We start from the raw sequence: 13,533 nt of genomic DNA, 5'->3' as shown, positions 1-13,533 counted from the left end.
TGTGTCAGACACAGGGGCCCCACTCCTAACAGTGTGTCAGACTCAGGGGCCCCACTCCTAACAGTGTGTCCGACACAGGGGCCCCACTCCTAACAGTGTGTCAGACACAGGGGCCCCACTCCTAACAGTGTGTCAGACACAGGGGCCCCACTCCTAGCAGTGTGTCAGACACAGGGGCCCCACTCCTAACAGTGTGTCAGACACAGGGGCCCCACTCCCAACAGTGTGTCAGACACAGGGGCCCCACTCCTAACAGTGTGTCAGACACAGGGGCCCCACTCCTAACAGTGTGTCAGACACAGGGGCCCCACTTCTAACAGTGTGTCAGACACAGGGGGCCCACTCCTAACAGTGTGTCGGACACAGGGGCCCCACTCCTAACAGTGTGTCTGATACAGGGGCCGCACTCCTAACAGTGTGTCCGACACAGGGGCCCCACTCCTAACAGTGTGTCAGATACAGGGGCCCCACTCCTAACAGTGTGTCAGATACAGGGGCCCCAAAGGCTGCAGTGCCCATTCTCAGGTGCTGCTGCTGCACCTGAATGAGCTGCATCTCCCAGCTGTATGACTGGATAACGTCCAAAACAGCAAACAATGAGTTGCCTGGGAAACCTGGCACCCGCCATTCCATTCAAACACTCGGACAGGTTCCATTGGCTCGCTTGCTCGGCACGGCTGCAGAACCCTGTCTCTTCAGAGCGGCTAACGCACTAATGGACCGCACGCCGCACCCAGGTGCACACATCAGAATGAGAGGACTGAGTACAGACAGAGGGTCACTGTGATGCTCTCGGAGACAAAAAAACTACCACGCCGCTAGCAGCTCACAGCTTGGGAGAGAGAACAAAGCCTGCATGAAACACCACCTCATATGCGACCTCAAATCAACCATCCAGTGAACAGTCATTGTGCACTCACTTCCATAAACTTATCATACTGCTACACAGTACCTTCCCGGACCAGTTTAATAAGGTTTCTAATCACCATGGAAACCTGGCTGTTGCAGTGATTGGACCACAGCCGCTCCATCCTCTAAAACCTCCAATCACAGGAGGGCTTCTTCATTTTCAGCTACTGCTGGACCGAGAATTCCGGTCGGAACATTCTGCTGTGAAGTTACCCAACGGCCCGCAAAGTCAAATATAACCCCTCTGCCACGGACCTGCCTCCACAGAGAGACCCACAGCAGGTCTGAGAGCTAGGGGAGGGGTGCTATGACAATTCTGCTCTCTGCACATGAGAACATGGCATCCGAGCTTCATAAAACACCATGGGTTTTCAAAAGAATACAAGCATATATGAACAGCACCAAAACATGTATTCAATTGATTTTCATACTGACTGGAATTGACTTCAAAACTATGGCCATCTAAACAGCTATTGGCTAACAGTTTCATGGCTCTACGGTGCTCCCAGTTTAGGTGCATTTGCTCCTGACATTTGATGTGTGCTGGAACTGGAAAACCAATTTAGGCGCACATCTACGACTTAAGGTCAGTTACCTGAAGGCATGTACAGTATCACCTCCTGAGGAGTGAGACAAGCTCCCCAGTCCAAACCGCGTCCTGCTGACCACACACTCGACGGTCAGGCATTCAAAGGGTTAAACTGGACAAACAAACTTAACTGCCAGAAGGCACGGGATCCAGGCAACCCAGGCAGCCACCCTTCAGATACCGTCAGAGGATCACTTTGCTGACGACTTAATCTTTCTAACTGCCATTAAAAACAGAAAGAAAAGAACAGTGTACCTTTCACGTAATGAGACTGCAGCTAACAATGCCTCACATTGTGCTCTAACAAAGAAAGGATGTGTAAGGACGCGCTTCAGTTACAACTATTCAACCCCAGCCAGGGAGACACGCTGATATCTCAGTCCACAATGCCCTAAATCTACAAAAGAACAAGCAACACTCAATCTTCACCCACTCAAATGCAGTGAGGCAGCGAGGCAGAGTGAGGTAGAGTGAGGTCAGCGTGGAAGTTAGCGTGCTGCGCTGGCGTGTGAGAGACGGAGGGGCCGGGGATCCTTCCGGACTTACCTTCCCCACCCAGCCGAAGAGTGGAGGCACATCCCAGCCTTTCACCTCCATACGGTCCTTTTACTCAACATCTAAACTCCCCCTTTCAGCTCTCTCCTACTTTCTCTCTCTCTCCTGCGTCTCCCGCTCTCCTCGCAGGCTGCGGTGCGTCCATGCAGACGGTACGGAGGAACGCTGGAAGTTTTCAGCTCCTGTTGTTCCTGGGAGCGGGAGCTGGGCTGGGCCCGCCTCTCCCAGGTCTCCGGGCGGCGTGGTTCACTCCATTCTCCACTCCCACAAACAGCGGCCTGCTGGTGACGTCATCACAGGGGCTCCTCTCCTCTCTCCTTCCCCCTCTCTTTCTCTCCCTCCCCCCCTCTCTCTCTCTTTCTCTCCCTCCCCCCCCTCTTTCTCTCTCTCCCCCCCCCCTCTCTCCCTCCCTCTCCCTGTTCTCAGGCTGTGGAGCAGGGCTGAGGGAGGTGGGGGTGGAGGCACACACAGCCCCGCCCGCAGTCTGGGAGTGACGGAGCGCGCACAGCTGACAGACCCACGCTTCACACCGCCGTGCGACTCGGGCAGGAAGTGCGGAAGTTTGCTCACGGACTAGTCGCTGAAAGAGCCTGTTGAGCCCAGAGGCACTAACCATGAAAGTGAGACGGGGGTGGGGGGCAACACACCACACACGCACACACCACACACGCACCACACACACCACACGCACACACCACACACGCACCACACACACACACACGCACCACACACACACACACCACACACGCACACACCACACACGCACCACACACACACACACGCACCACACACACACACACACCACACACGCACACACCACACACGCACCACACACACACACACACACACACACCACACACACACACTGCCTGCTTATGAAGCAGAACACACACACACACACACACACGTGCACACACACTGCCTGCTTATGAAGCACACACACACACACACACACACACACACACACACACACACACAGACACACACAGCCTGCTTATGAAGCAGAAAACGCACACGCACACGCAAGCACACGCACGCACACACTGCCTGCTTATAACGCACATGCACTCTGCCTGCTTGTGAAGTGTAGAAGTATTAATCTAGGAGCAGAAAAGAACAGAAAGGGCATTTAGCTGAACAGGGGATTCAGAGCACAGTGCTGAAGTACTCTTCTCAGACCCAGTTTCTCCAAACAATCTTGGTCTTCTTGACAAGACACTTGGTCCAAACTTCCTAATCACCAGAGCTGAAGTATCAGGGTGTCTGTTGGTTTTCTACAGCCTTCTTGTTCAAGCATGACTGAGAATGAGTCAGCCGGGAGCATCATGACTGCACTCCTGCTTCAACATCCTGCTCTTTTATCAAGCAGGGAATGAGTGTGGAACAGCAAAACTGGCCCACAGAAAATGAAGTGGTGCCCTGAAAAGAAGACTGTTCGCAGAGAGAATTAAATAATATCCAGTCTTAGAAAATGTACCAGTAAATTGAAGACATAAAAGCCCTTTATTAAATGAGAAATGAGCTTTTGAACAAAATGTAGCATAAAATGCATATTCGACCTCAAAAAATATTACCTACAACTACCCTACAGGCTGTCAGAGTGGAAACATACCAAGTAGCTGGTCTTATACCAATGAATGACCCCTTTAAGGTGTGACATCACAAACACAAATATGGGATTAGAACGTTCTTAACTGAACATTCTAATGCTGATGTAACCAGTAGGGTCAGTGAAAGCAATGAAGCCTACTCTTCAAAGGGTTAATAAGAACATTGTTAAATGTGAAGATGACAATGAAGAAATTCCCAGGCAAGCCTAATTTCACATGTACCCACAGTTTGATATTTGACTGGTCACTGCCATGGTTCAGGTTGCAGGGCCTAAGTTCAAAGTTCACAAAATGAATCAGAGCTCGTTTAGGCACCAAACAAACAAAGTGGAGACAGAGAGGGCCAAACACACATCGACTGACAGAGAGGTCAAGACACTGACGTCAGCTCTGTGGTACTGCATTTTTACCTCCCTCCAGCACTTCAGCGGTGTGAAGCCAAAACGTGGTTTGAAATGAATAGCTTCTCCCTTTCAAGAATTTCTTTGCCATTTCAAAGAGTCCTGCTCTCATAAGCAGTGACTGTATGACATCACATTTACAGTAAGGCATTACACCTTACACAAAAGGTCACCAAATTACATCACATTTTAGACATTTATATTTCACACACAAGCAGCCACAGTATGACACATTACACATTTAACAGCCCATCTCACTCAGAGTAACACAGCGTACTCACATAAAACCCACTCACTCAGAGTAACACAGCGTACTCACATAAAACCCATTCACACAGCTGGGTACTTACTGGGGCAGGCATGGTGAACCTTTCTCAAGGGTGCCGTACTCTGGCTCTGGCCCTGCCCCACCGAGGAAATGAAACGGCAACCTGTGAGGGACAAGCCCAGTTCCCTAACCTATATACTACACTGCCACACATTACAGTCACAGGCAGAGTTAAAACGGCTAGTCAGCAATACTGCTCAATACTCCAGGTAGAACTACAGTGCGAAGGCCAAAGGGTGTTTAGAATGAAACTAGCGCCATGTTTAACGGGTAGCACAGGGCTCAAACAAGGGGACTGACATGGGTGACATTTACAGACTAAAAGTGGCTCAATGGCCCAAGATACAGGAGGCAATTCACAAGATGCTGACTTTCAGCAAGGCATGACAGGGATTGTTTTTACAAATTATGTGGGCATATATTAATTGGACTTTTCCGTTCAGGGAGCACTTTCTCCCTCGAGATTCAGTGCGGTTTCTCATTTCTGACTGAAAACCACACAGAATCCAAAAACAGAGCCAGAAGCCTATTTTTCAGACCGTAAAAACACAGCAAATTTGCAAGATGCTGACTTTCCGTGAGGCACGACGGGGATTGTTTCAGTTCTCTCTTTGTCAGGACACAAATGCTTTCCTGTTTTTTTGTTCAAGGGTTTCAACTGCATGGGGCCAGGCTTTTAAGTAAAAGGCACGTGGGGTCATTCTCAAAATAACAATCACTACATGGACGTCACAGGGGTAGTGAAAAAAAGAAAGAAAACTCCAATGCACAGTAAAGTCAATGAACATTGTGCTGGAACACTGACCATCCCAGGCTGAAATCCATCAGATCTGCAGTAAGTCTCCATTTTGTCTTGCATTCTGAATAACGGCGTTGACACTGGGGCAGCTGGCCCGCCTTCACCCGCCCTTCCCTCATAGATCCCTTTCAACCCCCTAAAACACAAAGCTCAAAACTCCCACAGCACATACCACACAATGAGCAAAAGCACTTTTGTAAAATGTACACAAATGTACATCAAATGTATAAGAAAGATGTTTGTCTAACCGGCGTACAAGAAACTGCATTTACACCAAAGTTGGAGTTGATTCAGTTTCAATTAAGGAAAGAAATCCTCATACAGCATTATTATTGCCATGCCTCCCCAGTCCACAGTGGAAATGGAATTACTGACATAATTAAACTGGTGTGAGAGTCTTCGAAAAGATATTACATGCAGATATTGTTTGCGCAACATGCATTTTATAACCCAGCTCAATGTCTCTCACAACAGACCAGCACAGAACCCCCCTTCTGTACAGAAGTCTGCACAGAAACCCCCCTCTGCACAGAACTTTTTTATCATAACACAGTTGTTGTCATCTGAAATGGTTCTGAATATCAGTTTTGACATTGAGAAAACCATCTGAAATGGTTTTGAATGTTTTCAAGATGGCCGCCAAATAGCATTGATTTCAATGGTAATGGACTAATAAATCATTTTTTAAGCATTTTCCTGCTGTTTCCTACATTTAATCAGATTGCTAAATTGTCACAATCGACTGGGACATAAGTTTAATTGGGAAGGAAGCAAGGACATTTTTTCATGCTCAGGTTGACATTACTGTGGAACTGTCCATTTGTGACCTCACTACCAAAAGGGTTAAAGCTGGCAGCACACCCTAAATGCCCTCCTTATCAGACCACACATTAAGCGCCTTTCTCTTTTGCTAAACTTAGATTTATGACGCAAAGCCGGTGCTGAAACCAGTAGTACCCCCAAATCAATGTCTACTACGGTTCACACCTCACACATATGGCAGAGGGTTCCATAAAGAACTAAAAAGGTTTCCCCTATGGAATCAAGTCAAGTTACCCTTTCAGAACCCTTTTTTCTAAGAGTGTAGTCAAAACAGCGTAACGTTAGCCGTTCTAAGTTATGATGTTAGCTCGTTAGCTACGACAACATTCAAGGTGCAACTTTCATCCGGTACCAGCTAACGACAGGCAAATAGCCTACAATACGCAGTTTGGGGCGTGACGAAGTGCTAGGTAGACAGCTAGCAGTACAGGGGAACAACTGGTGACATTCAACCATCAGAATACAGTATGGCCAGAGCGCTTGAATAATACTACTATATAGCCAACGCAAGTCTACTCGTCATTTTACATTACATGCAAAATATTACCACAGGTTTTATGAAGACACATGCTTACTTTTACAATTAATTATAGATATGCTTGCCAATAAGCAAAATATTAATGCCTACGTGAATGGTAAATTGGCAAATAAATTCACAAGCTATTTAACGTTAACTATTCCTGTTTGTAGCAAAATTATCTAGTAACGTTACGCTATTAGTTAATTAGCGAAACGTGATGAACGCTTCAACAGTTTACTACTTTCAGCAACCTCGCTGCCTAGCTAGCTTAGCCTAGCCAAACTTGTGGGGCACTGCGATGTCACCGCTTGCTAGCTTGCTCACGAAATTGAACTCCGCAAACATGGAAGTATGTCAAGAATAAACAAACATATTTGAAAGATTGTAGTGTAAGTCACTCACTCTTTGTTGCTCTCTCTTGGCATCCCGTTTAAGCAAGTTAAACTTTTGTAGTCGTGCTTTCATTACCCCAGCCCCTAACTTTTCCCAAACCGCATGCAACTTCAGTGTGTGCCGTATTGACGACTTTCAATGGGAAAATTAGCTTCTTCCTCTTGCCTTCGACGACCCGCCGTTTCTAATCCAATAGCAAGACAACAAAACCGTAAATGCTCCAGTAAATTTTAAGAGGGAAAAACGACTTTGCCCCCTACTGTAACTAGTTTATCGTCTGAAACCCCTTCCAATAGCGGGTTTTCTGGATATTTTCCGTTAAAGATAGCATCTGTCTTCAGGAACAATGTAAACAACATTTCCTGGATGGCACTAACTAGCTAGATTATTAGGATTAGGCTATGCCAGTACATGGTAGGCTAGCCTACCACTATCGAAAGTTGTTTCTCTTAGTGAAAATTGCTATAGCACTTCGTTGAGAAACTCTAAAATACTTTGCTTTGGATTAATTTATTACATTAATACATTTTCTTAATTTTATTTTGATATCCTCAAAGATTGAAGTTATTTATTAGTGAATTGCTTAGCCTACTTAACAATGGTTATACTGCAATAAACTGCTGTCGGCCTTTATAAAATTAAATTAAATGCTATATTAAATAAACTGTACACATGCAGTGCAATAATGGCAATAAAAGTAAAACTCAGCTTTTAATTATATATTTTAAATGAATTGCTTTTGGACATATATGTATGACTATGTTACTCAATGAAAATATCATAGTAGGCTATTTAAATTTTAAACAATTAAAACTGATGCTGTATTCGTCGTTCTCCATTGTCTCCATTTCTCACGCAGTACATATGGTGCAGCCCTTTGAAAACAGGATACTGAGCAAAATATTGCAGGGTAGGTTTGCTGTAAAACTTAACACAAGGTACCACCTAGTGGCACAAACATAAAGAACTACATTTGCCCAAAAGCAGTCATATATAAAATATTTAGCACACGCGCTATTATATCATTTAAATAATAAAGGCGAAATATGTTATTCTAACTCTAAAGAAGAAGAAAAAATATTTTCTTTTCTTTTTTTTATACATAAATTGGACAGCATACACTGGTGGTAGTTAAAGCATTCATTTTTGCCCTCATATTGACAACTGCAAGATATCCAAGGGTACAAATATTTCAAAGCTTGTGGTATTCACTACAGCAAGTGCATTTGAGCCCCTTCTCATTTCAACAGTTTGAAAATCTGCTAGTCAAACAGGACAGGCCCTTTGGTACCAGAAGGGTACTCAGGTTGGATTATTCAGTCAGAGACATTTCCAGGGAATAGTACTCTGCATTGAGAGATATGGATGGTGAGCACACTGGGCACGTAAAGCAAGAGGTTTGTGTTTAACTTGTGTTTAACTTGAGCAGCAGGGCTAACCCACACATTCCTTCATGGTATGTAAATGTGCTTTTGTGTGTGTGTGTGTGTGTGTGTTAGTAGGAGGGAGTGGAATTAAATGAGAACACACCTCCTTTGGCTGCAAATGCATTTGGTGGAAATACTGATTGAGACACAGTGGGTAGGGTTAGTCCTGGTGCATTGTTACCCACTCAAATGATAACTCCAGAGGAAAAGGGAAGGATTAATTGATATGGTACTGACAGAGGATATTGCAGGGATGGGATTGGTTCACAGTTATGACTGGCTTTTACAAATTTGGGAACTAAAAAAGTGCTACACAGTTGCTCTAAAAAAAAGAGTATTCAGACATGTTCAATTTGAGGCTGACCAAGACTACTTTAAACGTGTTCAAAGTGTGTTTTCTTGTGTGACCTGTTCTTGTGCTTGAGTCCGTGCACCAATGAGAGGCCTTCTTCAGTCCTGCTAGCTGTGACCTCATTTCTATTTTACACTTTTTCACAAATTGTCAAGCCTTGCACATGGCCCCAGTTAAAGCTCTACTAAACACTGTGGCCCACAGAGATGAGGGAGCTTGTCTCAGACAAATAACTTTGTTCTCTCAAAGAAATCCGTTACTTCTTGTTTTCTGTTCCACGTCTGAAGGTTCCTTCAGAGTGGATTTACCCGTTGGCCTGCTGACCTCCCTCCAAGAAGTGCTCTCACTGCACACTGGTGACAATGACTGTCACAGAGGCAAAGGAAGTGGTTCCTATGACAACTGTGCATTATTTCCTGTTTGAGAACACAAAGAATACACAATAATCTTTCCTTTTGGGTATCTTTACATTACATTACATTAATGGCATTTGGCAGACGCTCTTATCCAGAGCGACGTACAACAAAGTGCATCTCTCTGTAAATGGATCATCAATCTACATTTGTCAAAGTTATAACTGACAACAGCCTTCTCACCCCATGAAACCCACACAGGGCTTCAACACCGATAACAGTATGATCCAGAATCAGCAGAATAAGAACCAAAAATAGACATAAACCCAGAAATCTTTACTGGCAGCAGTTGGGAAATTATTTCACTTCTTCAAAATAGGTCTCACTCCCTCCATTCATGCTGTTCTTGAAACTTTAACAAACGGCCTGTAGCGTAGTGGTTGAGGTAAATGACTGGGACATGCAAGGTCGGTGGTTCTAATCCTGGTGTAGCCACAATAAGATACGCACAGCCATTGGGCCCTTGAGCAAGGCCCTTAACCCTGCATTGCTCCAGGGGAGGATTGTCTCCTGCTTAGTCTAATCAACTGTACGTTGCTCTGGATAAGAGCGTCTGCCAAATGCCAATAATGTAATGTAAAACTGCTATGTTTCTGGGGGAGGAAGCTGCTGAAGAGGTTCTCATTGGTGACCTCCAGCTGAGGTTCTAGCCTCAGTGGCTCATCCACAGTCCAGACCAGGCCCTGACCAGAGTCCTCCAGGGAGGAGCACAAATGGTCACTCTCTCCAAAATAAAGGTACAGCAGAGGCACATTTCTGTTATTTAAGGAAGCAAAATCCCAACTGTATCCTGAAAGGTACAATATATTTTAGGTACTAGTCAGTTACAAGCAGAAAAGCTACACATAAATGATTAAACTCATGGCTATGGGGACAATTTTATTTACCTATAGAGTACCACCCCAGTGACAAGCCTTGTACTTTTTTGGGCATTTTCATACTCTTTTTTCTGAAAGTGCATAGGCCCACCCGGGGAGGCAGACAGGGTCTTGTGTGCCTTGCTGTGTAAGGGTAACCCTCCTCCCCTCCAGGCACCTGTGGTCTGTCAGTGTCAGCTTTGGATGAACTGGAGCCACCAGTGCAAATGTCCGCTGTTCACCTGGTGGACTGCTGAGAGACAAGAACCAACAGCTGGCAACGCACACATGCTAGTGGAGACGTGTGCTATTGAGCGTGCATGCTAGCGAACACGCATGCTAGCAAAAACGTATCCTAGCAAACACGCATGCTAGCGGAAACGCATGCCAGCAAATATGCGTGCTAGGGAACGCCCATGATGTTCTTAACTGAACATTCTGATGCTGATGTAACATTCCCCCACTGGCAATAGATGCAATGGAGCTCTAGAACACTGATTTAGAAGAAAAAAGCCGACTGCTCAAAGGAGCACAGCACACTCTCCTGCTTTAGTCAGACATGTAGGAAGCAGAGAAGGTACCCAGACAGGGATCAATCCCCCACCTGCTACAAGGGGAATCGCATACGGGTTTAGAGTCAGCTGCCCCACAGACTGAGCCACACATCTCACCCACTCCTTCATATTCTGATGGCAACATCTGGGCAGCATTAACTGGATCTGGACTGTAGCTTTACTACAGTGCATCGCTGTATCAGCCAGCAAAAGAGGCCTAATGCGCTGCATTAAGAACCAGCTCTGTGTTATCTTTAGCACGACTGGATTTTATGACTTTGTATGTAACACGTCACTTTTTTCAGAGTACTTGGGCTTACAGTTCACTCTGAACGATTAGCTTGCTGACTGGGACACTGATTAGGCTTTCCCCCAATTCACGCAGAGCATGTCCTTTGTACCAAAATAAAAAGGCCCATGTGGGATTACAGTATCCGGTATCTCAAAACTGGACAGCAAAACAAACGCTGATGAGGTCACTTAGGCTTTTTATAGCCATGAAACTGAGACGGGTCAGATGGTAACCTTTTCCAGAGCTGCACAAGGACCCTCTCTTTACTCATCATTATCCCACCATCATATTTCTATCCCCTCTCTCCCTACCTCTCCTGCTCTCTCTCACACTGTCCAGTTAAAAAACAAATATGCTTCATTGGCACGATCACACAACCACACATGGGTACAATATTTCCAAAAATGTATTCTCTCACTCCAACTCCTGCCCTCTCACACTCTCTCTGTCCCTCTCCTTCTCAAACACAGACACACACAGTCTTAGTGTGAAGCTTTGTGATGGTGAAGGTTAGGGCGACCTGTAGCGTAGTGGTTAAGGTAAATGACTGGGACACACAAGGTCAGTGGTTCGATCCCCAGTGTAGCCACAATAAGATCCGCACAGCCATTGGGCCCTTGAGCAAGGCCCTTAACCCTGCATTGCTCCAGGGGAGGATTGTCTCCTGCTTAGTCTAATCAACTGTACGTCGCTCTGGATAAGAGTGTCTGCCAAATGCCAATAATGTAATGTAATGTGAATCTGAATAATCTTTTTGGACTTCAGCTGGAGGAAAAACCTCGACACAGAACTATGCATCAATGTCAGTAATGTCATCCACCTGGGATTGGACACACATACTGCCATAGCATGATGCTCCTGCCACTCCCCCACCCAAACACAAACCCCCACCAGTGTGTCACTGTGCTGGGCGCTGGCGTACGCCCCTCACCTTGAAGTGGTCTTCACAGCGGAACACGTAGCAGGCGCAGCTGGACTCCTGGCGGATGAGGCAGCCGAAGTAGCTGGGGTCCTGGCTGTTGTGGATGAGCTTGTGTATGCGGTGGGGCCGGTGCTCGAACAGCAGCGTGTGGTGCAGCGGGTCCCAGGGCAGGCCGGGTCCTGCGTCCAGGATACACCGCACACAGCTGGCAGAGACCTGGAGGCGGACTGCCTGGTTCTGAGGGACGGGTGCCACAGGCCGGGCGGGCAAGGATGCTCGCCTGCTGGGTTTCTCCCTGTCGCCGGGTCTCCGGATTTCTGCCACCACCCAGGGCAGCATGGCCATGGTGGTCAGTGGGTGGACAGGAAGTGACCCGACCAGGTGAAGGATGTACTGGAATTCCAGTTCCTCATCGGCCTCCTGTGGCTTGTCTTGCACCTTGACCGGAGGGGTGTGGGTGGGGCTTCTGCTGCCATTTTGGCTCAGGTCAGGCTCGTTTCTGGGTTTCACTTCAAAGAAAATCCCCTCCATCCCCACAGGGATTCAATCTAGGGCAAGCAGACAGAAATGTGTTCAGGAAAAATGAATATATTACATTATGCACCTAGGTCTCTGGTACACCTCACTATAGAGGAACCCAAAAGACCCCAATGTTTTATGCTAAGGATATGCTGACAAGCAGTTAGGACAGTTTGAGAAATGACAGTCTGTTGTAAGACATAATATCACTTGGCACTTATTTCGGTCATATCCTTGGGCATTGGGGCAGTCTCATTTTGCATTTGTTTTCATTTGTCAAAAGGTGAGATTGATTAATTGGCTCGGCTTCTACGGTGCTTGGGGAGTCCCCGCTCATCCCATGCCCGCGGTCTTTCATCGACTAAATAAATCTGCTTCACTTCTGGAACACAAGGTCAGGCCGCGCACACGAACAGGCGCTCGAGTTTCAACTTTGTTTACCGTTTGGCAACTGTGCGTAAAAGTAGCTAAATGTTATTATATTTTAAGAATTCCGTTATATCCATTCACATTTGACACACAGTGTGTATGTTGAACAAGCCATGTTCCAAACTCATTTCATGTTATGACAGAAAAATATTTAAAAACTTTGACTGCGTGCCAAAATATAATTTTAAGAAAAAAAAACAAAAAAACAAAAACAATTTCAGTTTTGTCCGTAAAACGGAAAACAACGGACACACCATTCAAACTTGAAGTTGCGGGAAATCAACTCGTATGGCAAGAAATACACTGTCTCCCCAGGTTGTGTGTTTGTTGTGAGTGCCTAGTGAGTCAATTTTATGGCTCAATAATATTATTGTTGTTTCTGGTGCACATATTGTTTTTCTCTCAAAAATACAATAACTCGCACAATACTTAATTCACACTCCGCTGTCATGGTTCCAGTGTGTGCGCCTTGACCAAGTCTATTGTGCCAACAAGACAAGGTCACCTCTGTCTTCTTTTCTTACCCTTCAACCGTGCCTGAAATATAAAGGAACACTAAAGGGCAATCTGACCCTGCTTTACTAAGCGAGTCCAGTATTGAACTTCTCAAAGTAGTTTTCCAATTAATCTCAGTAGTACAATTTGAACTCCACTTGTAACACATGGTTATTCGGCTATCTTTTTTTAAAACACATCCTTAAAATGCTCCAGTCAGCATCCAGAGATCGAACATTGGCAAGTACATATTACGCAGACTTTTGCTGTGATACTGGAGCAGCGGTGAACTTTATAGCGGGGCTTTCGCTGAAATACGCAGCCTAGTGATGGTAGCCGATGGTAGT

The 13,533-nt window shown here is 45.8% G+C and overlaps 1 protein-coding gene across 3 annotated transcripts in view; it reads right to left on the bottom strand.

The window, feature by feature from the left end:
• tbc1d1 (TBC1 (tre-2/USP6, BUB2, cdc16) domain family, member 1) overlaps positions 1-13,533 on the bottom strand; it is a 70,845-nt gene that overhangs the window by 56,741 nt on the left and 571 nt on the right. For 2 of the 3 annotated variants that reach the window (XM_061244811.1, XM_061244812.1), the window contains exon 2: positions 11,753-12,291. In XM_061244811.1, the coding sequence (XP_061100795.1) occupies positions 11,753-12,274 (522 nt within the window). In that variant the 5' untranslated portion in view covers positions 12,275-12,291. Of the gene's footprint in view, positions 1-6,935; positions 7,294-11,752; positions 12,292-13,533 lie in introns of those variants that run through there. The other variant, XM_061244813.1, reaches the window with a different exon arrangement.

Source organism: Conger conger, chromosome 6, assembly GCF_963514075.1.
Source record: "Conger conger chromosome 6, fConCon1.1, whole genome shotgun sequence".
NCBI lineage: Eukaryota > Metazoa > Chordata > Actinopteri > Anguilliformes > Congridae > Conger > Conger conger.
Note: the sequence above shows the minus strand (reverse complement) of the source record. Positions and strands in the feature narration are given on the sequence as shown.